General features: G+C 42.7%; 1 protein-coding gene across 1 annotated transcript in view; it reads right to left on the bottom strand.

Moving 5' to 3' along the window:
- Positions 1 to 27849, bottom strand: part of ADGRV1 (adhesion G protein-coupled receptor V1) — a 742217-nt gene that overhangs the window by 518112 nt on the left and 196256 nt on the right. Inside the window, exons 32-36 of the mRNA XM_077289021.1 lie at positions 21356 to 21600; positions 20966 to 21147; positions 19668 to 20479; positions 8401 to 8610; positions 7233 to 7363 (exon numbers count right to left, since the gene is read on the bottom strand). Of these exons, the coding sequence (XP_077145136.1) occupies positions 7233 to 7363; positions 8401 to 8610; positions 19668 to 20479; positions 20966 to 21147; positions 21356 to 21600 (1580 nt within the window). The remainder of the gene's footprint in view (positions 1 to 7232; positions 7364 to 8400; positions 8611 to 19667; positions 20480 to 20965; positions 21148 to 21355; positions 21601 to 27849) is intronic.

Below are 27849 nucleotides of genomic sequence, written 5' to 3'. Positions count from 1 at the left end.
CACAACCTTTTCTGACATCTGAATCCTTGTCGTTCAGCTCTAGACACAATCCTATCACACTGCATAGGCTCAGGACTCCGCTCGGAAGACAACGCCATAGTGTGCACAACTCTGCGCTCGCGCAAGCGCCGATCAATCTGAATGGCCAGAGACATAGAATCACTCAGACCAGCAGGCGTGGGGAACCCCACCATAACATCTTTAACGGATTCAGAAAGACCCTTTCTGAAAATTGCCGCAGGCATCCTCATTCCATTTAGTCAGCACAGACCATTTTCTAAATTTCTGGCAATACGATTCTGCCGCTTCTTGACCCTGACACAGGGCCAACAAGGTCTTCTCCGCTTGATCCACAGAATTAGGTTCATCATACAATAACCCTAGCACCTGAAAAAAGGTGTCTACATTAAGCAAAGCCGGATTCCCAGATTCCAGGGAAAATGCCCAATCATGAGGATCACCACGCAGCAGAGAGATGACAATTTTAACCTGCTGGATGGAATCACCAGAGGAACTGGGTATCAGAGCAAAAAACAGTTTACAGTTATTTTTAAAGCTCAAAAATTTGGACCTGTCCCCAAAAAACAAATCAGGAGTTGGAATTCTAGGCTCTAAAACCGGAGTCTGAACTATATAATCGGAAATACCCTGTACTCTAGCAGCAAGTTGATCCACACGAGAAGCCAATCCCTGAACATCCATGCCAGCGCCAAACTCCTGAGCCACCCAGAGGTAAAGAGGGAAGAAAAGACACAACAGACTACAGAAAAAAAATGGCTCAGCACTTTCCTTCCCTTCTTCTGAGATGCGATTAACACATTGTTGGCCAGTTGTACTGTTATGATCTGGTGGCCTAGGAGCAGCATGAGACGTACTCTGGAGAAGGTGGTACCTGTACTAACCGCAGACCCTGAACTTAACACCGCAACTAGAAGTAGCCGTGGAATGTACCTAACACTCCCTAGACATCTCGACACAGCCGGAGGACTAAATACCCCTAGAGATAGAAAAGGGAAAACTATCTTGCCTCAGAGAAAATCCCCAAAGGATAGACAGTCCCCCACAAATATTGACTGTGAGAGGAGAGGGAAATAACATACGCAGACTGAAATCAGGATTTAGCAAAGGAGGCCGCTCTAGCTAAATAGAAAGGATAGGACAGAGTACTATGCGGTCAGTATTAAAACAATAGAAAATATCCACCACAGAAAATACAAAATCTCCACATCTAACTAAAGATATGGAGGGTATATCTGCATCTCCAGAGATACCAGCTTGGCTGAACAAATCCTTATACAGACCAAGCTGGACAAGACAAAACATGGAAAAGAACTGAACAATAAGGCCCACAGCATGTGGACTGCAAAAAACAAGGCCAGAACTTATCTTTGATGAAATGAACAGCAAAGCAGGAGAGACCAGGCAGGGATGTGAATCCTCCAGGAACAATGGACAACTGGCACTGACTAAAGGGTCAAGCAAGACTAAATAGCCCAGTCAGAATTGCAATAAGTGGACACACCTGATGAATGCAGCGATCCAAAGACAGCAGTGCTACCACTTATAACCACCGGAGGGAGCCCAAGGGCAGAATTCACAACAACCTTGATCCATTAGGATCTTCTAAGGCAGACCCATTCAAGAAAAGATATGGGCTAAGGGTACCGTCTCACAGTGTACTTTGGTCGCTACGACGGCACGATCCGTGACGTTCCAGCGATATACTTACGATCTCGCTGTGTCTGACATGCTACTGCGATCAAGGACCCCGCTGAGAATCGTACGTCGTAGCAGATCGTTTGAAACTTTCTTTCGTCGTCAAGTGTCCCGCTGTGGCGGCATGATCGCATCGTGTAACAAAGGTGTGCACGATATTGTATACGATGTGCGCACAGTAACCAACTGCTTCTACATCGCAAATACGTCATGAAATTATCGCTCCAGCGCCGTGCATTGCGAAGTGTGACCGCAGTCTACGACGCTGGAGCGATAATGGAGCGACGCTGGAGCGTCACGGATCGTGCCGTCGTAGCGACCAAAGTGCCACTGTTAGACGGTACCTTAAATAACTCCTGAGCTATATGCTTAGCAGAGGAGTTACTTAATGGCACCCCTTCGGGAACTTTGTAGCATAATACACGACCACCAAGATATATTGATGTCCCCTGGCAGACTTTGCCAGGGGTCTCACTAAATCCATAGCTATATGATTGAATGGGAGATACGATGATGGGCAATGGTAGTAACAAAATGTGTAAGTTTGTTTCCGGGGGTGGGGGTGGTGTGGGGGTTGGCTGGCAGGTGGGACAGGAATGACAATAGGTAATGATTTCTCGGTGACACCAGGGCCAGGAGAATTTCTAGAGGATCCACTCCTGGGTCTTGTCTATCCCTAATTCATGTATTTGAGTCATGTCTAACATCCTGGGTCTGTAGGTTCCAGTAACTTTCCTTATTACCTCATCAGTTTGCTTAATCACTTGGTACAATAAATCCAGTCATGGTAAAATATGGGAACCAAGTATTGACTCCTGGCTCCTAAGGAACCCCATTCAACACTGTCATATTCTCCAGAGCACATTTTAAAGTTAAGTACGTGAGTTGGGTGGTTCCAAAGTTTCCCATGAACACCTGCAGCTCAGGAACATTGGCTTAAAGGAATGCTTGCTCATCCCCATTGCCAGCCAGCTCAAAAAAAGGGAAACTCGTCAGCACAGCATGCAGCAAATTTTCTTTAATTGTAACTTAGTTGCCAGAAGAGCTACCAGGTGACACTGTTTCCCCCAAACATCCCAATTTAGAGAAATATCACGTCCCACATTTATAGGGTGCAACAAATCCTTGACTACTCCTCCTTCATGGGAGACTGAACCACAGTCCGTACTCAGGTTGACCGGGGCAACAGTTCTTCACATCATCAAGGATACACCTTATTTCCGAAGCCCGCTAAGATGTAATCCCGAAGGAGGTGAAGTGAGTGTCATTGAAGAGTCCAAGTGCAGCTGGTCCAGTCCCATAGTCTTGGTACCAAAACTAGATGGAGAATGGAAATTCAGCAATGACTACCAGAAGCTAAATTGAGTCACTAAATTTTACACATTTGCACACTGAAAGGCTAAGGCCGGCGCGGTAGGTACATTACCACTATGGACCGTACGGAAGGGTATTGGCAGATTCCGCTCTCCAAGGATGCCAAGGAGAACACTGCCATTTCAACATCAGATAGTTGTTTCCAGTATGTCAGGATGCCATTTGGGTTGCAAGGAGCTCCATCCACCTCCCAGAGAGCCATGGACCGAATCCTAGCTCCCCACAAGAAGTACACATCAGCCTACCTTGATGACATTATGATCTTCAGACATGATTGACGAAGCAATTTAGACAAAGTACAGGTCATAGTTGTTGCTTTAAAGAAGGCACGGTTTTCTATCACCCTGAAGAATTGTGCCATGGGAATAAAAGGAGCCAAGTTCTTGGGACATGTCGGAGGCAGGTGCAAAATCAAACCTCAAGTGAATAAAGTCCAGGATTGGCCACAACCACTCTCAAAAGAGCATTTCTGGGGATTGTGGGTTACAACTGTTGGTTTATCCCTTACTTTATCATAATAGCGGCACCTCTGATGAACCTTCTAAAAGGTATGAAGTCAGTTAAGACCAAGTGGTCCCCAGAAGCTGAGACAGCACTTCAGAAACTGAAGCTAGCTTTGTGTAAACAACCAATGTTGGTGGCTCTGGAGTTCTCCAAAGGGTCTGTGGTCCAGACGGATGCATTAGATGACGTATGAAGTGCCATCTTGTCTCACGAAGTGAATGGCGAAGAACACCCGATAATGTACCTGAGTCGTCGAAGACTATCTTATTGCAAAAAAAACCCCTACTCCATCCCGGAGAAGGAGTATTTGGCTATCAAGTGGGCATTGGACACTTTAACATGCTATATTTTAGGCAGGAAGTTGTGGTTAGTGTCAGACCATACCCCACTGAGGTGGTTGCCGGAGATGAAGGGGAGCAATACCTAAGAAACCAGGTGGTTCCCAGCTCTTCAGGATTTTAGCTTCAGTGTAGAGCATAGGCCCAGAAAACTACATGGCAATGCTGATACTCTGTCGTGGGTCCACTGTATGCTGGCAGAAGGTGCCATGCACCCTGGCTTTGGGCAGAGGGGGGTATGTAAGATGGCCACTGGACACATCATTGAGAGGAGATATGTATCACAGAGGTGGTTATCCTCAGTGGTGTTAGACAGGAATCAAGTTTCAGCATGTATAGTGCTTTGAGTGTTAATAAGGGGTGGCCAGGGCCAGGTTTACGAGCAATCAGAAAGAAAGGTGGGACTGGCTGTCACATATCCCCACCACAGTGCATAATATGGCAGATATAAAGAACTGGTGTATCATTATTTCACATTGTGTGAAGTTAGGCTACGTTCACATTTGCGTTGTGCGCCGCAGCGTCGGCGCCGCAACGCACAACGCAAACAAAAACACAGCAAAACGCATGCACAACGCTGCGTTTTACGCCGCATGCGTCCTTTTTTTCATTGATTTTGGACGCAGCAAAAATGCAACTTGCTGCATCCTCTGCGCCCGGACGCGTGCGCCGCAGTGACGCATGCGGCGCAAAACGCAAGTGCGACGCACGTCCATGCGCCCCCATGTTAAATATAGGGGCGCATGACGCATGCGGCGACGCTGCGGCGCAGACCGCAAATGTGAACGTAGACTTAAGAAGGCCTCCTGTGAGATGTCTTCAGACTGAGTTTGTGTCCTGGATGCTACCCAGCATGAGTGTGCCAAACCAAAACCAAAGAGCTGTTATTTGGACTGTTTAGGTTTTTTGTCTGCACTGAAAGATAGTTTATTTCCTTTGTTTTTGGCATGGTTTATGGAGTTTTCATAAACTACTCTGAACGTTTTTACTTAAACTGCTTCCTTATATTACCATATAATTGCAGAGATCAAAATAATGAAGTGAGTTAGTACTCACCTTCCCTGGGTCAGCAATGCCTCTTTTTTGCTGGTCTGGTCCTTGATGATTGGCTACAGAGGTGAGGCCACGTCTACATCACCTTTAACTTCTCAAGCCAATCACTGAGCCCAGTGATTAGCTGCAGTCATTGTGAGCACTATATATATTGGGGCTTCTCACAAAATTAGAATATCATCAAAAAGTTAATTTATTTCTGTTCTTCAGTACAAAAGCTATATATTATATAGAGTCATTACAAACAGAGTGATCTATTTCAAGTGTTTATTTCTGTTAATGTTGATGATTATGGCTTACAGCCAATGAAAACCCAAAAGTCATTATCTCAGTAAATTAGAATAATTAACAAAAAACACCAGCAAAGGCTTCATAATTGTTTAAAAAGGTCCCTTAGTCTGTTTCAGTAAGCTTCACAATCATAGGAAAGAGCTGACTTGACAGATGCCCTGAAGGCAGTCAGTGGCACACTCCACAAGCCACAAAAGGTCATTGCTAAAGTAGCTGGCTGTTCACAGAGTGCTGTATCCAAGCATATTAATGGAAAGTTGAGTGGAAGGAAAAAGTGTGGTAGAAAAAGGTGCACAAGCAACCTGGATAACCGCAGCCTTGAAAGGATTGTTAAGAAAAGGCCATTCAAAAATTTGGGGGAGATTCACAAGGAGTGGACTGCTGCTGGAGTCATTGTTTCAAGAGCCACCACACACAGACGTATCCAGGACATGGGCTACAAGTGTCGCATTCCTAGTGTCAAGCCACTCATGACCAATAGACAATGCCGGATGCATTTTACCTGGGCCAAGGAGAAAAAGAACTGGACTGTTGCTCAGTGGTCCAATGAGTTGTTTTCAGATTAAAGTAAATTTTGCATTTCATTTGTAAATCAAAGTCCCAGAGTCTGGAGGAAGAACAGAGAGGCCACAATCCAAGCTGCTTGAGGTCTAGTGTGAAGTTTCCACAATCAGTGATGGTTTGGGGAGCCATGTCATCTGCTGGTGTAGGTTCATTGTGTTTTATCAAGACCAAAGTCAGAGCAGCCGTCTACCAGGAAATTTTAGAGCACTTCATGCTTCCCTCTGTCAACAAGGTTTTTGGAGATGGAAATTTTATTCTCCAGCAGGACTTGGCACCTGTCCACACTGCCAAAAGTACCAACACCTGGCTTAAAAACAACAGTATCACTGTGGTGGATTGCCCAGCAGACTCGCCTGACCTTATCCCCATAGAGGAATCTATGATGAATTGTCAAGAAGAAGATGAGACACCAGACCCAACAATGCAGACGAGCTGAAGGCTGCTATCAAAGCAACCTGGGCTTCCACAACACCTCAGCAGTGCCACAGGCTGATCACCTCCATGCCACGCTGCACTGATGCAGTAATTGATGCAAAAGGAGCCCAGACCAAGTATTGAGTGCATTTACTGAACATACATTTCAGTAGGCACATTTCGGATTTTAAAATCTTTTTTCAAGATGGTGTTATAAAGTATTCTAATTTACTGAAATAATGACTTTGGGGTTTTCATTGGCTGTAAGCCATAATCATCAACATTAACAGAAATAAACACTTGAAAAAGATCACTCTGTTTGTGATGACTCTATATAATATGTGAGTTTCACTTTTTGTATTGAAGAAGTGAACTAAATTAATTTTGATGATATTCTAATTTTGTGAGAAGCACCTGTATATGACAGATGGTCAATTAAAAAAGACCGCCACATTGGTGCAGCAGTAGTTCCAGGGAAGGTGAGTGACAGTCCTATAGGTTATTTTAGACATCTGCAACACTATGGTGCCATAGCAATTTGAAAGGTACTACCCCTTTAGGGTCTCATTCACCCATTTTTATCGATCACAAATGTTTCATATCAAAATAGAATATAATGAGAAACCTTTCAATATAAATATATGAAAATAGATGTATCTCCCAAAAAATGTAATATACAAAGCGTTTAAGAGAAAAAACACTATTGTGTTTTTAGTTTATTCTGTACTGGTCTCAGGGTGTTTGTAATAGATGTTTCAATCACTACTCAATATAGAAATGAGAACACAGCAATCAATACAATAAGATTTACTGCAGAGTTTTCAATATGTAATTAATAGATAAATGTGGTTACATTCACATGTATTATACTTATGTTATGCCATAAAACAATATGCATTACTGCAATAATTCATTAACACACAGTAAATTTACAAATATTCTGCTGTGTCACTAAAATAGGCATAAAAGTCCACTTACATCTGGGAAGAAAATAAATCCGGTGCTGTTTTCAAAGTTCAGTCCTATATGGTGTCCAACAATTTTCCAGTGAACAGTCACGTTGCCTCGGCCAGGAGGCGTCCGTATTACACTGAACTGCAGTTTTTCACCTACATTAAACACAATAAATATAAGATGCATTTAACACTCTAGCATCATAAGATAATAAACAGAAAAATGTTGACATGACTGAGGATACGTTAATAGTAGACTAAAGTAGAAAGATAGGTTTACATCATGGTTGCAAAATCTTTTAACCCATATGCCGTGTTAACATTAAATAAGGATCAGATAAAACCAAAAGATAGGGGAAGCATTCAACAAAATATCAATGAAATATTCCCCTTTTCCACAATTTAATTCTCCTCCTGAGTCCTGATGTATAGATGCATGGGAGATTAAATATTCTAAAAAAGATGTAAGCCTAACCTTTAAGAGTAGCTAAACAATTTTTTAATCTAATTATTGATAAACCTTTGCAAAACTATAAGGTTGTGTAAAATGCTGTACATCATTACCTTATATTGCTTTCTTTCTTCTAAAAACACTAGGCTGCAGTGCTGTTTCAAAGTCCAGTGTAAGCTCCTTTAGAAGATCCTTTCAGCTGCTGCTCAGCGAGATCCATGCACAAATAATTTGTGTACAGGCCTTTCCTCCTCTGAGCCTCTATGTTCCCCACTCCAGTACTAAAAAAGGGGAATTTACAAAATCTGTATGAATACAGTGTACAGATGTTGCTGAGCAGCAGTTGAAAGGATCTTCTAAAAGAGGCACTGAGATCTTCTAAAAGAGGCACTGAAACAGCTGTCCTGTATAGTGTTGGGAAAAAGAGGCAAAATAAGTTATTTAAGTACTGCATAACACAAAGATATAGAACTTTGCTAAGGCTGATCAATAAAAATGCAGAAATAAAAAAGTGTATTTTCTCTTTAAAGGATATGGGCACGTTTTAGGACTGTAGGAGATAACAGTCCCAATTGTTTAATGGAATCCTACTGTGAAAATTATGTCTAACCAAAAGTATATGCATTTATGTTAAAAAATGTCCTCAAAAGTGTCCATATCTTGTCTTGGTGTCCCAGAAACTTCTGATTGTGCACATATCCTTTCTCCTACACACATATCTAAAAAAGCAAACAGAACGTACCTTCCCGACCAATGACCGATCTTGAAGTTGTCAGAAAACCAATCTTTCCAGCAACATTATCATTTGCTGAAATGACTATGGTAACCGTGTTGGCGCTAGGAAGAATGCGGCTCCCTCCTTCAGTATATGTCAGCCCAACTACAATACTCTCATCATCCTCAGGGTCGGTATCATCCAGTATGAGAACTGCTACCTCTTTGCTTGTTTCACCTACCAAAACAACAAAATGATCTGGATGAATTGACCAATTTCTGACTTGTTCGCAAAATCCAAGAGTGAAAATATATTCCTGCCAGAGATCTGTTACTTTTTGAAACTTTTAACCAACCATAGTGATTAACATTACATTACATTCATAGGGATGTACACTACTTTGACAACCCCCTTCCTAAATATTGAATTTTCCAGTATAAAATAAAAAGCAAAAATAAAGTGAGGAAAGGGGGGAGGAATGGCAGATAGGGCACGGTGCACAGATATGCATGAGAAAAGGATTTTCATCCAGCAACCGCTGTATCGAAATCTAAGACTTCACAGCGCTGAATAGATTAACAGGGTTTTGCTTGAAACACGTAGACCAGATGCCTGGACACTTACTGCCATGGATTATATATTTTTGCCTAGTTTTTAACAGTAATCCAAATAAATGTGATTTTTTTTATGTAGTGGTTGCTGGATGAAAACCCCTTTTCTCCTACAATAAATAGTACAGATACTCATCTCCCTTTTCGGTGCCAATCCAGCCACATCGGCGCTGGGCTTCCTATAGGTCGAATAACACAATTTTATGCCATTTTGCATAAACACGTTCTATAAACATCTGGGATTCGTTCACAAAAAGTGTGAGTGAAGCAGTCCATCAGCCACGGCTAATTGGCCATGGTCCATGTGGCATAAAAATGTCACGCGAGCCCCAGGATAGCTGTCACCGAGATGGTTAGTGTCGTGCTGCAGGCAGAGGGTAGGATCTGTTATTTTTTATTTTACATTATTAAAGGACTGGTCCAAAAAATGAACAACCCCTTTAACACTATTACAAACAGGGCTCAAGACAAAAGCATCAATTCATTATATTTGGTAAATTATTACATTTAAAGATCAAATCATCTCAAACAGAATGTCAACCCTGGTGATAACTTCGGCAAGCACCACAAATTGCTTAATCCTAACAGTGAGTTTTGAACACACCATTAGGACTTGGCCCCACTTGCCGGATGCAGCAGTCATTAGACGAGAGCAACTATGTGATTTTTATAGTTGCGGTTACATGCCGAGAAGATGTCAGCCGTGTTTCACAATGCTCTATTGAGAGATGCGGTTGAGAATCTGGTCAACATGTGACTGGAAGTATGAAAATCACATACCTATGGTTGTGTGATCACTGCTAGAACAGGCAATTGGAGCTGAATCCTAACAGTGTGTGCATTACATCTCATTTGGACTCAGCAAACTGCTGCGCTTGCCGAAGGTTTTGCCAAGGTTGGCCAACCCCATTAAAAGGACAGACATGTTAACCCTTACTCTTTTTCTTGAATCGAGTTAATGCCTCTCAAAAGATAAAAAATTCAACTGACAGACTGCAAATCACATCACAGCCACTAGGTGGCTACACATGGACACATTTAGCATAGGCGACTTGCAACAGAATACCATGAAATAAGGAAAGGTAAGAAGGGACATTTTATTTATTGACAAAACTGTCATCAAGGTGCAGGTGAATCGCCTGATTTCTTATAGAACCATGATGTACAATAAGTTATATTGTGGTACCGTGTTAGCCAGAAAAATCGATGTAAATACTTTTATGCCCAACAATTCTTGGAGTGATACCTTTATTGGCTAACCAGAAAATAATATACCGTATGTCTGCAAGCTTTCAGAGCACAGAGGCAGTGGGAATAATGTTCTTAACCCCTTCCCGACCTTTGACGCCACGTAGGCGTCATGAAAACCCGTGCCAATGCGACCCATGACGCCTTTGTGGCGTCATGGAATGATCGCGTCCCTGCAGATCGGGTGAAAGAGTTAACTCCAATTTTACCCGATCTGCAGGAACAGGGAGAGTGGTACTTCAGCCCAGGGGGGTGGCTTCACCCCCCCGTGGCTATGATCGCTCTGATTGGCTGTTGAAAGTGAAACTGCCAATCAGAGCGATTTGTAATATTTCACCTAAAAAACTGGTGAAATATTACAATCCAGCCATGGCCGATGCTGCAATATCATCGGCCATGGCTGGAAACACTTATGTGAGCCCCCCCACCCCACTGATTGCCCCCCCAAGCCACCGATCTGTCCCGTAGTCCCCTCCGTCCTGTGCTCCACTCCCCCGTCCTCCTGTCCGCTCCCCCCGTGCTCCTATGTCACCCCCCCGTGCTCCGACGCCCCCCCCGTGCCCCGATCTCCCCCCCTTATACTTAGCGAGGCTCCCGGTGTCGGTCCGTCTGCTCCATGGGCGCCGCCATCTTCCAAAATGGCGGGCGCATGCTCAGTGCGCCCGCCGAATCTGCCGTTCGGCAGATTCGTTACAAGTACATTTTGATCGCTGTGGTAGGTTCTATCACAGCGATCAAAATAAAAAAAAATAATAAATAAACCCCCCCTTTATCACCCCCATAGGTAGGGACAATAATAAAATAAAGAAAATATATTTTTTTCTTTTTCCACTAGGGTTAGGGTTAGAACTAGGGTTAGGGTTAGGGTTATGGCATGTGCACACAGTGCGGATTTGGCTGCGGATCTGCAGCGGATTGGCCGCGGATCCGCAGCGGATTGGCCGCGGATCCGCAGCGGATTGGCCGCTGCGAATTCATAGCAGTTTTCCATCAGGTTTACAGTACCATGTATACCTATGGAAAACCAAATCCGCTGTGCCGATGGTGCGGAAAATTCCGTGCAGAAACGCTGCGTTGTATTTTCCGCAGCATTCTTTGTGCGGATTCCGCAGCGTTTTACACCTGTTCCTCAATAGGAATCCGCAGGTGAAATCCGCACAAAAAAACACTGGAAATCTGCTCTAAATCCGCAGGTAAAACGCAGTGCCTTTTACCTGCAGATTTTTCAAAAATCGTGCAGAAAAATCTCACACGAATCCGCAACGTGGGCACATAGCCTTAGGGTTAGGGTTGGAATTAGAGTTAGGGTTGGAATTAGGGCTAGGGTTGGAAATAGGGTTAAGATTAGGCTTGTGGTTAGGGTTACGGATAGGGTTAGGGGTGTGTTGGGGTTACAGTTGTGGTTAGGGTTGGGATTAGGGTTAGGATTAGGGTTAGGGTTGGAATTAGGGTTACGGGTGTGTTGGGGTTAGGGTTGTGGTTAGGGGTGTGTTGGGGTTAGGGTTGTGATTAGGGTTATGGCTACAGTTGGAATTAGGATTAGGGGTGTGTTGGGGTTAGTGTTGAAGTTAGAGGGGTTTCCACTGTTTAGGCACATCAGGGGTCTCCAAGCGCAACATGGCGCCACCATTGATTCCAGCCAATCTTGCGTTCAAAAAGTCAAATGGTGCTCCCTCCCTTCCAAGCCCCGACGTGCGCCCAAACAGTGGTTTACCCCCACATTTGGGGTACTAGCGTACTCAGGACAAACTGGGCAACAACTGTTGGGGTCCAATTTCTCCTGTTACCCTTGCAAAAATAAAAAATTACTTGCTAAAACATAATTTTTGAGGAAAGAACAATTATTTTTTATTTTCACGGCTCTGCGTTATAAACTTCTGTGAAGCACTTGGGTGTTGAAAGTGCTCACCACACATCTAGATAAGTTCCTTCGGGGGTCTAGTTTCCAAAATGGGGTCACTTGTGGGGTGTTTCTACTGTTTAGGCACATCAGGGGCTCTGCAAATGCAATGTGATGCCCGCAGACCATTCCATCAAAGTCTGCATTTCAAATGTCACTACTTCCCTTCCGAGCCCTGACGTGTACCCAAACAGTGGTTTACCCCCACATATGGGGTATCAGCGTACTCACAACAAACTGGGCAACAAATATTGCGGTCCAATTTCTCGTGTTACCCTTGTGAAAATAAAAAATTGCTTGCTAAAACATCTTTTTTGAGGAAAGAAAAATTATTTTTTATTTTCATGGCTCTGCGTTGTAAACTTCTGTGAAGCACTTAGGGGTTGAACGTGCTCATCACACATCTAGATAAGTTCCTTGGGGGGTCTAGGTTCCAAAATGGGGTCACTTGTGGGGTGTTTCTACTGTTTAGGCACATCAGGGGCTCTGCAAATGCAATGTGACGCCCGCAGACCATTCCATCAAAGTCTGCATTTCAAATGTCACTACTTCCCTTCCGAGCCCTGACGTGTGCCCAAACAGTGGTTTACCCCCACATATGGGGTATCAGCGTACTCACAACAAACTGGGCAACAAATATTAGGGTCCAATTTCTCCTGTTACCCTTGTGAAAATAAAAAATTGCTTGCTAAAACATCTTTTTTGAGGAAAGAAAAATGATTTTTTATTTTCACAGCTCTGCGTTGTAAACTTCTGTGAAGCACTTGGGGGTTGAACGTGCTCACCACACATCTAGATAAGTTCCTTGGGGGGTCTAGTTTCCAAAATGGGGTCACTTGTGGGGGGTTTCTACTGTTTAGGCATATCAGGGGCTCTGCAAACGTAACATGATGCCCGCAGACCATTCCATCAAAGTCTGCATTCCAAAACGTCACTACTTCCCTTCCGAGCCCCGGCATGTGCCCAAACAGTGGTTTACCCCCACATATGGGGTATCAGCGTACTCAGGAGAAACTGGACAACAACTTTTGCAGTCAAATTTCTCCTGTTACCCTTGCAAAAATAAAAAATTCTGGGCTAAAAAAATATTTTTGAGGAAAGGAAACACATTTATTATTTTCACGGCTCTGCGTTATAAACTTCTGTGAAGCACTTGGGGGTTCAAAGTGCTCACCACACATCTAGATAAGTTCCCTTGGGGGTCTAGTTTCCAAAATAGAGTCACTTGTGGGGAGTTCCTACTGTTTAGGCACATCAGGGGCTCTTGCAAACGCAACCTGACGCCCGCAGAGCATTCCATCAAAGTCTGCATTTCAAAACGTCACTACTTGCCTTCCAAACCCCGACGTGTGCCAAAACAGTGGTTTACCCCCACATATGGGGTATCAGCATACTCAGAAGAAACTGGACAACAACTTTTGGGGTCCAATTTCTCCTGTTACTCTTGGGAAAATAAAAATTGTGGGCTAAAAAATCATTTTTGAGAAAAGAAAAATTATTTTTTATTTTCAAGGCTCTGCGTTATAAACTTCTGTGAAGCACCTGGAGGTTATAAGTGCTCACTATGCATTTAGATAAGTTCCTTGGGGGATCTAGTTTCCAAAATGGGGTCACTTGTAGGGGAGCTCCAATGTTTAGGCAAACAGGGGCTCTCCAAACGCGACATGGTGTCTGCTAACGATTGGAGCTAATTTTCCATTCAAAAAGTCAAATGGCACGCCTCCCCTTCCGAGCCTTGCCGTGCACACAAACAGTAGTTTACCCCCACATATGAGGTATTGGCGTACTCAGGAGAAATTGCCCAACAAATTTTAGTATCCATTTTATCCTGTTGCCCATGTGAAAATGAAAAAATTGAGGCTAAAAAAATTGTGTGTGAAAAAAAAAGTACTTTTTCATTTTTACGGATCAATTTGTGAAGCACCTGAGGGTTTAAAGTGCTCACTATGCTTCTAGATAAGTTCCTTGGGGGGTCTAATTTCCAAAATGGGGTCACTTGTGGGGGAGCTCCAATGTTTAGGCACACAGGGGCTCTCCAAACGTGACATGGTGTCTGCTAGCGATGGAGATAATTTTTCATTCAAAAAGTCAAATGGCGCTCCTTCCCTTCCGAGCCTTACCATGTGCCCAAACAGTGGTTTACCCCCACATGTGAGGTATCGGTGTACACAGGAGAAATTGTCCAACAAATTTTAGGATCCATTTTATCCTGTTGCCCATGTGAAAATGAAAAAATTGAGGCTAAAATAATTTTTTTGTGAAAAAAAAGTACTGTTTCATTTTTACGGATCAATTTGTGAAGCACCTGGGGGTTTAAAGTGCTCACTATGCTTCTAGATAAGTTCCTTGGGGGGTCTAGTTTCCAAAATGGGGTCACTTGTGGGGGAGCTCCAATGTTTAGGCACACGGGGGCTCTCCAAACGCGACATGGTGTCCGCTAAAGATTGGAGCCAATTTTTCATTGAAAAAGTCAAATGGCGCTCCTTCCCTTCCGAGCCCTGCCGTGCGCCCAAACAGTGGTTTACCCCCACATATGAGGTATCAGCGTACTCAGGACAAATTGAACAACAATGTTCGTGGTCCAGTTTCTCCTTTTACCCTTGGGAAAAAAAAAAAAGTTCGCTAAAAGATCATTTTTGTGACTAAAAAGTTAAATGTTCATTTTTTACTTCCATGTTGCTTCTGCTGCTGTGAAACACCTGAAGGGTTAATAAACTTCTTGAATGTGGTTTTGAGCACCTTGAGGGGTGCAGTTTTTAGAATGGTGTCACTTTTGGGTATTTTCAGCCATATAGAATCCTCAAACTGACTTCAAATGTGAGGTGGTCCCTAAAAAAAATGGTTTTGTAAATTTTGTTGTAAAAATGAGAAATCACTGGTCAAATTTTAACCCTTATAACTTCCTTGCAAAAAAAAAAATTGGTTTCCAAAATTGTGCTGATGTAAAGTAGACATGTGGGAAATGTTATTTATTAACTATTTTGTGTCACATAACTCTCTGGTTCAACAGAATAAAAATTCAAAATGTGAAAATTGCGAAATTTTCAAAATTTTTGCCAAATTTCTGTTTTTTTCACAAATAAACTCAGAAATTATCGACCTAAATTTACCACTATCATGAAGCCCAATATGTCACGAAAAAACAGTCTCAGAATCGCTAGGATCCGTTGAAGCGTTCCTGAGTTATTACCTCATAAAGGGACACTGGTCAGAATTGCAAAAAACGGCAAGGTCATTAAGGCCAAAATAGGCTGGGTTATGAAGGGGTTAATTATCTGGAGTCCCTCTGGTAGAGGTGTGTCCATGTAGGGAGTCATATGTCCAGGTGCTAAATTGAGTCCTAGTGTTAAAGAATTGAACGACAGAGAGAGAAATTTGGGAATTCAAACTGATAAAGATGTTCAATCTTTGACGCTAGGACTCAATTTAGCTCTCATACTGTATGTTGCACAAATCAAATGTAGATTTATTTACAGTATATTTTATTGCTTTTAATAATCAATACACTGCCTGAAAATAAAATGTTTCGCAATATTCTGAGAGCCGTAAGTTTCACATTTTCCACCATCTGAGCTATATGATGGTTTATTCTTTGCCTGACATGATGAATAGTAGTTTCCATTGGTTCCATTTTGGGGAACATATGACTTTTTTGCCAACTTATTATTATTTTTTTTATTTTATTTTTACATGGACAGAGTAGTTTGCTGAGTTTTAGTGGAACAAACTGTAATTTTCCCTGGTATCATTTTTAGGTACATTATGCTTTATTCACTTTTTATTCCATCATGTGATAGGAGGAAAGAGTAAAACCAACTATTTTGTCATTGTTTTTCTGTATTTTCTTTTTCTGGTATTCACCATGCAGTGTTTAATATGATTACAGTGACTTTTATCCAGTCAGTGTTAAGGTACCGTCACATTAAGCGACGCTGCAGCGATAGCGACAACGATGCAGATCGCTGCAGCGTCGCTGTTTGATCGCTGGAGAGCTGTCACACAGACCGCTCTCCAGCGACCAACGATGCCGAGGTCCCCGGGTAACCAGGGTAAACATCGGGTTGCTAAGCGCAGGGCCGCGCTTAGTAACCCGATGTTTACCCTGGTTACCAGCGTAAAAGTAAAAAAAACAGTTGCTAAGCGCAGGGCCGCGCTTAGTAACCCGATGTTTACCCTGGTTACCAGCGTAAAAGTAAAAAAAACAAACAGTACATGCTCACCTGCGCGTCCCCTGCCGTCCGCTTCCTGACACTGACTGAGCTCCGGCCCTAACAGCAGAGCGGTGACGTCACCGCTCTGCTTTCACTTTCACTTTAGGGCCGGCGATCAGTCAGAGCAGGAAGCGGACGGCAGGGGACGCGCAGGTGAGCATGTACTGTTTGTTTTTTTTACTTTTACGCTGGTAACCAGGGTAAACATCGGGTTACTAAGCGCGGCCCTGCGCTTAGTAACCCGATGTTTACCCTGGTTACCAGTGTAAAATATCGCTGGTATCGTTGCTTTTGGTGTCAAACACAACGATACACGGCGATCGGACGACCAAATAAAGTTCTGGACTTTATTCAGCGACCAGCGACATCACAGCAGGATCCTGATCGCTGCTGCGTGTCAAACTAAACGATATCGCTAGCCAGGACGCTGCAACGTCACGGATCGCTAGCGATGTCGTTTAGTGTGACGGTACCTTTATCCTAACAGGCAGCCTAGTAAACAATGACTCCCGTGATTGTGTTGCGGGGAGCTGATGGCATTTAACGAGTTTATTGAGAAGGTGCAAACACTGATAGCACTCATGCTCCATAGACCTATGTGCTAAGAACAGGGAGTTCACACCTGCATCTTCACACCATTATGGAAATTGTCACGGTACATAGGACGTGAAAAGCAATATAGTGAGGGCCCCTTCACACTGGTCGATTCTGCTACGATTACGACGCATTTGCGTCATATTCGACATCGCAGTACGAGCTCGTAGCCAGCGGTCACACTCTACGATGTTAACGCTTTTTCTGACGTAGTTGCGATGTGAACGTCACGCGTCGCAATCGTACGCTACCCTTCACACCGCCATAGTCCTACGACTCCGAGCGTGACGTATTACCAGCATGGGCGTGCTAAAACGTCACGCCCAATCAGGAGACAGGTATGCGGAAGCCCAACCCACGTAGTCGCATTACGAGCTCGTATGACCGCCGTCACATACTACGATTTCGACCGCCACAGCGAGACATTTACGACGAAAGAAAGTTCTGCTCTTTCTTTCACATCGTACGATGCTGGGCTGCGTCGCAAATCGTAACGCCATGTCACACTTTGCAACCTCGGAACGAGGACGGATAAACGTCACAAATCGAACGCTCGTTCAGACTTTGATTGCACAGTGTGAAGGGGCCCTGACATGAAGAAAGAAGACCTATTTTTCCAATCATGGATATATCCTTTTTCAGCAATTTCTGCAGTTGTAGTAAATAGAAATGCAGTACAAAGCAGCAAAACATTCTCTGGCCATGACAGTAGATCTATATAAAAATAGATAATAACTTAAAGCAATACAATCAAAACTGCAAGGAGTATGATACAGAGCAGGAAATTTTGAACAGACTGAGATCTAGTTTTATGAGCAAATATTCAACACATCTATATTTTATTCATTATCATCTCTGCTCATTTTGGGCTTTTCAGGCTAGTGACTGACAGCTATCTCTGTGTTCACACCTATACAAGAAGGCTGTCAGTCACTGAGTATGTTCCCCTATTTGCCCAGAATAAGTAAACATATAAATGACTAAGGGTACCGTCACACATTGAAATTTTCATCGCTGCGACGGCACGATTCGTGACGTCGCAGCGTCGTATAATCATCGCTCCAGCGTCGTAGACTGCGGTCACACGTTGCAATCACGGCGCTGGAGCGATGCCGAAGTCCCCGGGTAACCAGGGTAAACATCGGGTAACTAAGCGCAGGGCCGCGCTTAGTAACCCGATGTTTACCCTGGTTACCAGCGTAAACGTAAAAAAACAAACAGTACATACTCACCCGTCGGTGTCCTTCAGGTCCCTTGCCGTCTGCTTCCTGCTCTGAGTGCAGCCGTACAGTGAGCAGAGCGCAGCACCGCTGTGATCTGCTCTCACTTTCCGGCCGGCACTCAGAGCAGGAAGCAGACGGCAAGGGACCTGAAGGACACCGACGGGTGAGTATGTACGGTTTGTTTTTTTACGTTTACGCTTGTAACCAGGGTAAACATCGGGTTACTAAGCGCGGCCCTGCGCTTAGTTACCCGATGTTTACCCTGGTTACAAGCGAACACATCGCTGGATCGCTGTCACACACAACGATCCAGCGATGTCAGCGGGTGATCAAGCGACGAAAGAAAGTTCCAAACGATCTGCTACGACGTACGATTCTCAGCAGGGTGTCTGATCGCAGTAGCGTGTCAGACACAGCGATATCGTAACGATATCGCTAGAACGTCATGAATCGTAACGTCGTAGTGATGGAAATTTCAATGTGTGACGGTACCCTAAGACAGTGAAATCCCACTGTCAGTATTCCGGGTTTTTCAAGTCACCTTGAGAATGATTTTGCCCTTTGTTAAGATGGAGTTTGCTGTTTTTGTCTGCCCTACTTCCTGTTTGTTTGTTTAAAACCCGGGTCAGGTGTCAGCCTCTTTGCTGGAGTATTCTGATTCTGTTCTCCTTCAGCTCAGCTGCTGGTTCTGAGTGTGTCTCTACCTCTGGCTCTGGACATTCCCTGCATATGTAAGCTACACTCTCTCTGTTATCATTAGTCTGCTGACTTGGAACTTAACCCTTGGTTCATTCCTCCTGGTAAGAACTGTGTTTTTGGAACTTTGTTTATGGACCTGTTTCTGGACTGTGTGTTGCTACTTAATCCTTCATTTATTCTCCCCGGTAGGAGCTGTTGGAAACAACACCAGTAAAATACTTATGTGAACCTGTTTCTGAACTTACCTGTGTTTATGCCAAATCTGGGATCAACTTGTGAACTAGTTTCTGGACTTACCAGTGTTCATGCCACACCTGGGATGAACTTGTGGACTTGTTCTGGACTTCCCTGTGTTTACTTCATACCTGGATTTGACTCTTTCGGCACCGACAGTGTTTGGATCTGCACCACGTCACCTGTCACTCACCTTTTGATCACCGTGCTGAGGACTCTGCCTTAAGAACTCAGCCAATTTGCTGTATATGTTTCAAGGACTTGTTTCATTCCAGGACACTGTGGGTTATCAGTATATTGTTTTGGGTGTTATTGCTGTTGTACAAATACACTATTTGCACTAAAGAAACCCGTCTCTGTCTGTTCATTGCCCCATGCTATCAGAATCCTTGAGTTCCTACAATAGTATTACACCCACAAAACTTATGCATCACAGTGCTCAGCTCCTCTTTCTCTATGACATGCTGCTTGCGGTTTGGATTGCATCTCAAATGTGACAAGTTCACTTTAAATACCCTACTTGAAAACAGATAATGACATAGTTAAGTAGCATCCAAAAGAATGAGAAAGTTACCTTCAGCGAAAATTAACAGTTCTCCATCTGCTATGAAATCTTCATTTCTGGATGCTGTTCCTCCGACGGTGCCCCATTCAACTATCACTTGACCTAGACTGCCCTCTCGGCGCTCTATTACCAGCTGGACCATTGTCTGAGGCTGCTCTTGCACTTCTACATGGTGGCCTCCATCAGTGGCATTCGGACTTCGGATGTAAATGACAAACACCCCAAAAGCATCTCCATTCATCATGATCACGACCACTGATGTGTTTGGCTGACCTATTGTTGGCTTATTCTGTAAACTGGCAGAAATGTTTAGTAGTCTGACATCAAGCAGGGACACGATGAATTTCTCGTCTAATTCTGGAAAACTGTCAGTTAGTATGGAAACTTTGATATTAGCAAATTCTTCTCCCTCTGGCATTGTGAACCACTGCCCCGTAACCGTTTCGTAATCACTGCCGGCAGTGGCTTGTGAGCTAAACAGCACAGACACACTGGTACTGTTCTTCTTATATGTCCGGAACTGTGTACTGTTTGCAAGCTGATACGATAGCGCAGTAATCCAGAAACACTGAAGATTGTCGGAGACATTACTAAAAGAAAAAGATGAGCATACTTGATTTTTAAGACATGCAATGGCACAGGCCTGAAGTGGGTTTCTGGCTAAAGAAACATTGACAGCAGTTCTTGATGATACTAATGGGATTGCAGAGAATGGAGTTTCATAGTATAATAACATGTCCTGTCCTTCTCCAACCGCAAGACCAACCACATCCATCTCAGTGGTACTGTATAGCAACTGTAAAAGGCCAAATCGCCCTCCACTGAAGAGGAAAAGAAATACCAAAATATTAAAAAGCAGTGCACACCAGATAAAACAGCATCACAACATTAAATGGGCTACAAAAGGTGCAGTAAATGAAACTGCAACAGTATAACAATCAAAACAGAAATACAATTATGGTAAGTCATCTGTGTAGAAAAAAGGAGGCTTTCCTACATTAGCCCAATAACATGAGAACATTACAGAAAAAAACACATGCTAAATTAATTCCTATCTTCACTTGTAAGCGAGGATGATAACAAGAAGAAAAGCTTCTGGATAACCCACCTACAGTGTACAAATGATCTTTCTTCCCAATATCACCTCCAGTTTTAGCTCTCCCACTCTTCCCCGACGCAAACATCATACAGAACCATGAAGAACAACTTTTAATGCTGTTCCCTGAGTACAAGTGAGAAAGCTAAGCTCTAGTCCTTATATTCCAGCCACACCAAGCACTTATCAATAATAGAGAACCTGAACAGACCTCCTCCTGATGGTAATATTTGCAAAAGAACTTTTCTCCAATGGTTCTTGAATCTTGTACATGGTTTTGTAAAATGAAATGGTTCCGTAGGGATTGTCATTGGGTGAAATAATGATTTTAGCTACTCCTTCTTGTCCAATGGTACCTCCATTTGAAGCTCCAGTGAGCTGTATTAAAATTACCTAGTGGGATAGAGACAGTGGGTAAAGTAATAATTTAACATTTTTTTTCCCCAGAATGATTTTCTCTTGGAACATCTTTCAGATTGTTCTAAAATATGTCATCATTTAAATAATATCCGCCAGCAACACTTATTTTATTATTGATTTTTTTATTAATTTATTCATTTTTATTATTTTTGTTATTGTTGCTGCATTTATATTTCCTCACCTCTTCAATTTCAGGGACATTGTCGGGCATGATTTCTAATAACAGGGTCCGAATAGTTTGCCCAGCGGCAAAGCTAATATTACCAGATGCCACTCGGAGGTCATCCGTGGCAAGCTTTCCATTGATGGTTGCGATCCACTGAACAACAACATTGCCGAGCGTGCCAGCATTCCTGATAACTGGCAGATTTACAGGAACAGCATTGAAGTCAGGCTCGTCTACAGAGACAGATGTCACCTGAAAAACTAATAGAAGAATAGTTATCCACTACTAGCAAAGGAAGTATAGTGTAAGACATACAGTATCTACAAACTCCTTTTCATATGTAGATGGAGAAAATATTTTCCAATCCAGCCTTGCACAAATGTGTGGCCAATGCAATATTTTAAAATATCCATATATTTCTAGTGTATTCTTTCATTACCATCAAAAATGTGCATGAAATATATACACTGCTCAAAAAAATAAAGGGAACATTAAAATCCCCCATCCTAGATATCACTGAATGAAATATTTCAGTTGCAAATCTTTATTCATTACATAGTGGAATGTGTTGAGAACAATAAAACATAAAAATGTACTTGGAGTTATATTCTGTTGTTTAAGCGTTCCCTTTATTTTTTTGAGCAGTGTATATAATTCCAGAATTTTGTTAAGCTCTGTTGAAGTACTGTATATAAAAAATAAGCTACAATTACAAGTAGAGGTAAGCTGTGTATTTGATATATCTGGGTACAAAAATATAAAAATAACTGCATTGACCAATATTGGCTCCATAGTTTGGCCTTACCAAACACAGAACTAATATTGTCATGAAATATGGCGGAAATGAGTCTGTACATTTTGAAATGGCCAAGAAATATCTCTAATATTCAAATATGTGGTATCTTACAGTTTCACTTAATGGGAAGCTATTATCTGAAAATAATCTATTGTTTAAAACAGGTTTTTATGTTACATTTTTTTTTTAATGTGGGCAACTTTTGTTATCACTTTTTTTACACATCACAATTTGTATTAACCCCTTTACCCCCTCAAGCCTGTTTTCACCTTCATGACCAGGTCAAATTTTAAAATTCTGACCATTGTCGCCTTATGTGGTAAAACAGATGCCACTGCTTCTGAGATGTTTTTTTTGCGACATATTGCACTTCATGAAAGTGGCAGCGATAGTGAGCAAACAAAAACGTATCCATATATCCAAGGTTGGTAAGTACTTAGCAACCTGGACGTATGAATACGTCCAAGGTCGTAAAGGGGTTAAAAATTGAAAAATCAAAATCTTGCCATTTTTACACTGGCCACTAAGTTTTTTTTTTTAGATTTATACTTTCTGTTTCAGGAAATAACACATGTCCATAGCCACAACGGTCAGACCTCAACCTTATCTTTTACACTGAAATATCTAAGTGTGAAGGGGGAAAGAGCATGGGACTCTGTGACATTACCTATTGGGTATGGTGGCTCCTATTATATCAGCTGTATAGAGAGGTGTTATAAGTCTTTTTTTTCAATAAAGATCATGATTTAAAAAAAAAAAACAAACATTGCCAACATTTTTCTTACATACATGTTACAAAAAAAACTAATTTATACAATAGGCTATTTTCTGAAGCTAGCTTCCCTTTAGAGTTCTATGCAGCAGCCGCTGACCCTACTAAACAATCACTATTATGAAGTTAGTGTGTTACAATGTCGGGGGAGTTGTTTTTGGCAGCCAAAACTTTTTATGGCCAAATTGGAAAACCTAATGACATCATAGCTGCAGATTAACAATCCATACATTCGATTGCATTACGCTGTCTGTAAACCTTTTTTGGAGGTAAAATCTTATTAACTTTTTTGCTATTGTTAAATTCTTTGACATTTCCGTTCACAATTCTACAATGCCAAATGTGCAGCATATTTGCAACATGTGATAATACCTTTATTATTATAAAAATGTTATGGTGAATTTATCATGAAAAAGTGTTGCTTGTGGCTGACTTGTCATTTGTGCTAAATGTATAAATGTGTTGCATGACGTTTGATAAATGTGGCACCTCTGTAAATGTAATCCTCCTGTCTGGAGCTAATTTTTTACGTTTTTATGTCACTTCACTACTGGAGTTTTACAATAAAAAAAATGTGGTTTAAACTTATTTGTATAGCTAATGACGCCAGGATGACAAATACAGTAGTTCTTAAAAGTGGAGGGAGGTGCATAAATAGGAAAAAATTGCTATTTTTTGTGCCTTTATGTGCACTGATATCAGTATGTGGTCAGTTGGAGCACAGACGATGACATTATATGGTCAGCCCTTGTCTCCACTGAGTGTTGTGTTTATCAGGACAATCTCCTGCAGTAGCTCATCCCCTCCTTTCACTGCAATCATCTGTACTGCAAATAAGTACTTTCTGGTATCAATGCAGCTGGAAGCAAGAAATAGACTGGAAAAAAAGGGAGTTTGGAAGCCTCTTTCATATACAATTGAAACCAAAATTTGACACACCCTATATAAAAAGACACATCTGCATATTTTTCTCAATATCTGACATGAAATCAGAATAAACCTTTCCCATTTTAGGTCAGTTAGGATTACCATAATAATTAATATTTGCCAAATGCTGGAATAATGAGAGAGAATGTTTTAAGGCATTTTTATTACTTACTGAAAAGTCAAAAGTTTAGATACATTTCATTAGTATTTGGTACCATCGCTGTTATGGACTAATTTAGGAGCGACATGCGACTAGCTCTGAGCAGGTGGTAACTATACAGACCGCAGTTCCTGATCTTAACACAACACTAGCAGTAGCCGTGGGATGTTCCTGTCACTCCCTGGACACCTCGCCACAGCCGGAGAACTAGCTACCCCTAAAGGTAGAAACAGGAAAGCTATCTTGCCTCAGAGAAAATCCCCAAAGGATAGGACAGCCCCCCACAAATATTGACTGTGAGAGGAGAAGGAAATGACATACGTAGTATGAAACAAGATTTAGCAAAGGAGGCCACTTCTAGCTATATACATAGTAAGGAAAGAACACTGTGCGGTCAGTAATAAAAACTAGAAAAAGTCCACCGCAGAGATATGCAAAAATCTCCACACCTGACTAAAGGTGTGGAGGGCAAAATCTGCAGCCCAGAGCTTCCAGCTTAGCTGAAAAGATCCATACTGATAAGCTGGACAAATGAGCAAAACATAGAATGTGCTGAACAATAAAGTCCACAACAAATGGACTGCAAAAGGACAAGCAAGGACTTATCTTTGCTGAACTGGACAGAGTGTCAGGGAAATCCAAAAGAGCAGTGGCTCCAAGCAGGAACAATTGACAACTGGCATTGATTGAGGAATAAGGCCAGACTAAAATAGCCGAGCCAGAAAGACGATCAGTGGGAGCAGCTGCTGATGCTAAATCCAAGAAGCAGCTATACCACTCAAAACCACAGGAGGGAGCCCACGAGCAGAATTCACAAAAGTGCTACTTACAACCACCGGAGGGAGCCCAAGAACGGAATTCACAACACATCGCCCTTAAACTGAATGACTTGGGTCAAACGTTTGGGATATCCTTCCACGAGCTTCTCACAATAGTTGATTGGAATTTAGGCCCATTCCTCCTGACAAAACTGGTGCAACTGATCCAGGTTTGTAGGTCGCTTTGTTCGCACCTGCCTTTTCAGCTTTGCCCATAAATTTTCAATAGGATTGGGATCAGGGCTTTGTGATGGCCTCTCCAAAACATTGACTTTGTTATCCTTTAGCCACTTTGTTTCCATTTTGGCAGTATGCTTGGGGTCATTGTCCATTTGGAAGACCCATTTCCACCCAAGCTTTAACTTCCTGGCTGATGTATAAAGATGTTGCTTCAGTATTGCCACATAATCTTCTTTTCTCATGATGCCATCTGTTGTGAACTCTGTGTTCAGGCTCCCTCTTGTGGTCACTGGTGGTATGGTGTGACTTTTGCTTTGGGCTCCCCCTGGTGGCTTTGCCTGTTATCCTGCTGGTCTCTGGCTATCAGCTGGTTCGTTATCCTCTGGGAGGTTCCTATATAGCACTGTTTTACTTTCACTTGTTGCCGGCTGTCGATGTAATCAGTGCTACTCAGATTCCTTCTGACTACCTTGCTCCCAGTCCATCCAGGATAAGCTAAGTTTTGTTTGCTCATTTTTTGATCAGCAGTGTTTATCATGTTTTCTGTTCCAGCTTGCTAAAATGTAATTCCCTCGCTTGCTGGTTGCTCTAGTGGGCTGAGTTTCTCCCCACACACCGTTAGTTGGTGTGTGGGTTCTTGAAATCTCAGGATGGATATTTTGTAAGGGTTTTTTATTGATTGCATAGACCCCTGCTCTATTTTCTGCTTTCTAGTACTAGTGGGCCTCTTTTGCTGAATCTGATTTCATCCCTATGTATGTGCCTTCTTCTTACTTCACCGTTAATATTTGTTGGGGGCTTCTATATCTTTGGGGATTATTTCTCTGGAGGCAAGCGAGGTCTTTCTTTCTCTTTAGGGGTAGCTAGTTCCTCAGGCTGGCTCGGGACGTCTAGGAATTTTTTAGGCACGTTCACCGGCTACCTCTAGTTGTTTTGGATAGGTTCAGATTTGCGATCAGTCCAGTTACCATCTCCCTAGAGCTCGTCCTTAGTTTAATCACTTGCTGATCTATTTGTGATCCTCAGCCACTCGGGATCATAACAGTACAGCCGGCCTGCAAAGTGTTAATTGCATGGCAGAAGCAGGAGAAAAGAAGCCTTGAGAATTTTTTTTTTTTTTTCTTGTTGTTGCCGTGTGTCTAGCTTCTGTGCTAGCTTCTCTCCTCCTCTTAATCTTGGTGTGGCTCTGAGTTCAGCTGCTGACATGGATGTCCAGAGCCTGGCTTCCAGTCTGGATCATCTTGCTGCTAGAGTTCAAAGTATTCAGGATTTTGTTGTTCACAGTCCTATGTCTGAGCCTAGGATACCTATTCTGGAGTTGTTTTCTGGAGATAGATCTAGGTTCCTGAATTGTAAGAACAATTGTAAGTTGTTTCTTTCTTTGAAACCTCGTTCCTCTGGTGATGCCGTTCAGCAAGTTAGGATAATTATTTCCTTTTTGCGCGGTGACCCTCAAGATTGGGCCTTCGCATTGGCGCCAGGGGATCCTGCATTGCTCAGTGTGGATGCGTTTTTTCTGGCCCTTGGATTGCTCTATGAGGAACCTAATCTTGAGAACCAGGCTGAAAAAGCGTTATTGGCCCTCTCGCAGGAGCAAGATGAAGCAGAGGTGTACTGCCAGAAATTTCGGAAATGGTCGGTGCTTACTCAGTGGAATGAGTGTTCCCTGGCTGCAAATTTCAGAGAAGGTCTTTCTGAAGCCATTAAGAATGTCATGGTGGGGTTCCCTACACCTGCAGGTCTGAATGAGTCAATGACTCTGGCCATTCAGATTGATCGGCGGTTGCGGGAGCGCAAACCTGTGCACCATTTGGCAGTGTCTTCTGAACAGACACCTGAATCTATGCAATGTGACAGAATTCTGACCAGAAGTGAACGGCAAAATTATAGACGGCAAAATGGGTTGTGCTTTTACTGTGGTGACTCAGCTCATGTTATCTCAGCATGCTCTAAGCGCAAAAAAAAGGTTGATAAATCTGTCACCATTGGTACTTTACAGCCTAAGTTCATTTTGTCTGTTACCCTGATTTGTTCCCTGTCATCTTACCCGGTTAATGCCTTTGTAGATTCAGGTGCTGCCCTGAGTCTGATGGATTGGTCATTTGCCAGGAGCTGTGGTTTTGATTTGGAGCCTTTAAAATCCCCTATTCCACTAAGGGGAATTGACTCTACGCCATTGGCTACGAACAGACCTCAGTACTGGACACAAGTGACCATGTGCATGACTCCTGTTCATCAGGAGGTTATTCGCTTTCTTGTATTGCATAATTTGCATGATGTTGTCGTGTTGGGTCTACCATGGTTGCAGACTCATAATCCAGTCCTGGATTGGAAAGCTATGTCTGTGTCAAGTTGGGGTTGTCAGGGAATTCATGGTGACGCTCCTGTGGTGTCAATTGCTTCGTCCACTCCTTCTGAAGTCCCTACGTTTTTGTCAGACTACCAGGATGTATTTGAGGAGCCCAAACTCAATTCTCTACCTCCTCATAGGGACTGTGATTGTGCTATAAATTTGATTCCTGGTAGTAAGTTTCCTAAGGGACGACTTTTCAATTTATCTGTGCCGGAGCATGCTGCCATGCGAAGTTATATAAAGGAGTCTTTGGAGAAGGGACATATTCGCCCGTCCTCTTCCCCTCTTGGTGCGGGATTCTTTTTTGTGGCTAAGAAGGATGGTTCCCTGAGACCTTGTATTGATTATCGCCTTTTGAATAAAATCACGGTCAAATTTCAGTATCCTTTGCCATTGTTAACTGATTTGTTTGCTCGCATTAGGGGGTCTAGTTGGTTCACCAAGATAGATCTTCGTGATGCGTATAACCTTGTGCGTATAAAACAGGGTGATGAATGGAAAAC

The sequence above is a fragment of the Ranitomeya variabilis genome, chromosome 1, assembly GCF_051348905.1.
Source record: "Ranitomeya variabilis isolate aRanVar5 chromosome 1, aRanVar5.hap1, whole genome shotgun sequence".
Taxonomy (NCBI): domain Eukaryota; kingdom Metazoa; phylum Chordata; class Amphibia; order Anura; family Dendrobatidae; genus Ranitomeya; species Ranitomeya variabilis.
This window is presented reverse-complemented; position numbering and strand designations above follow the sequence as displayed.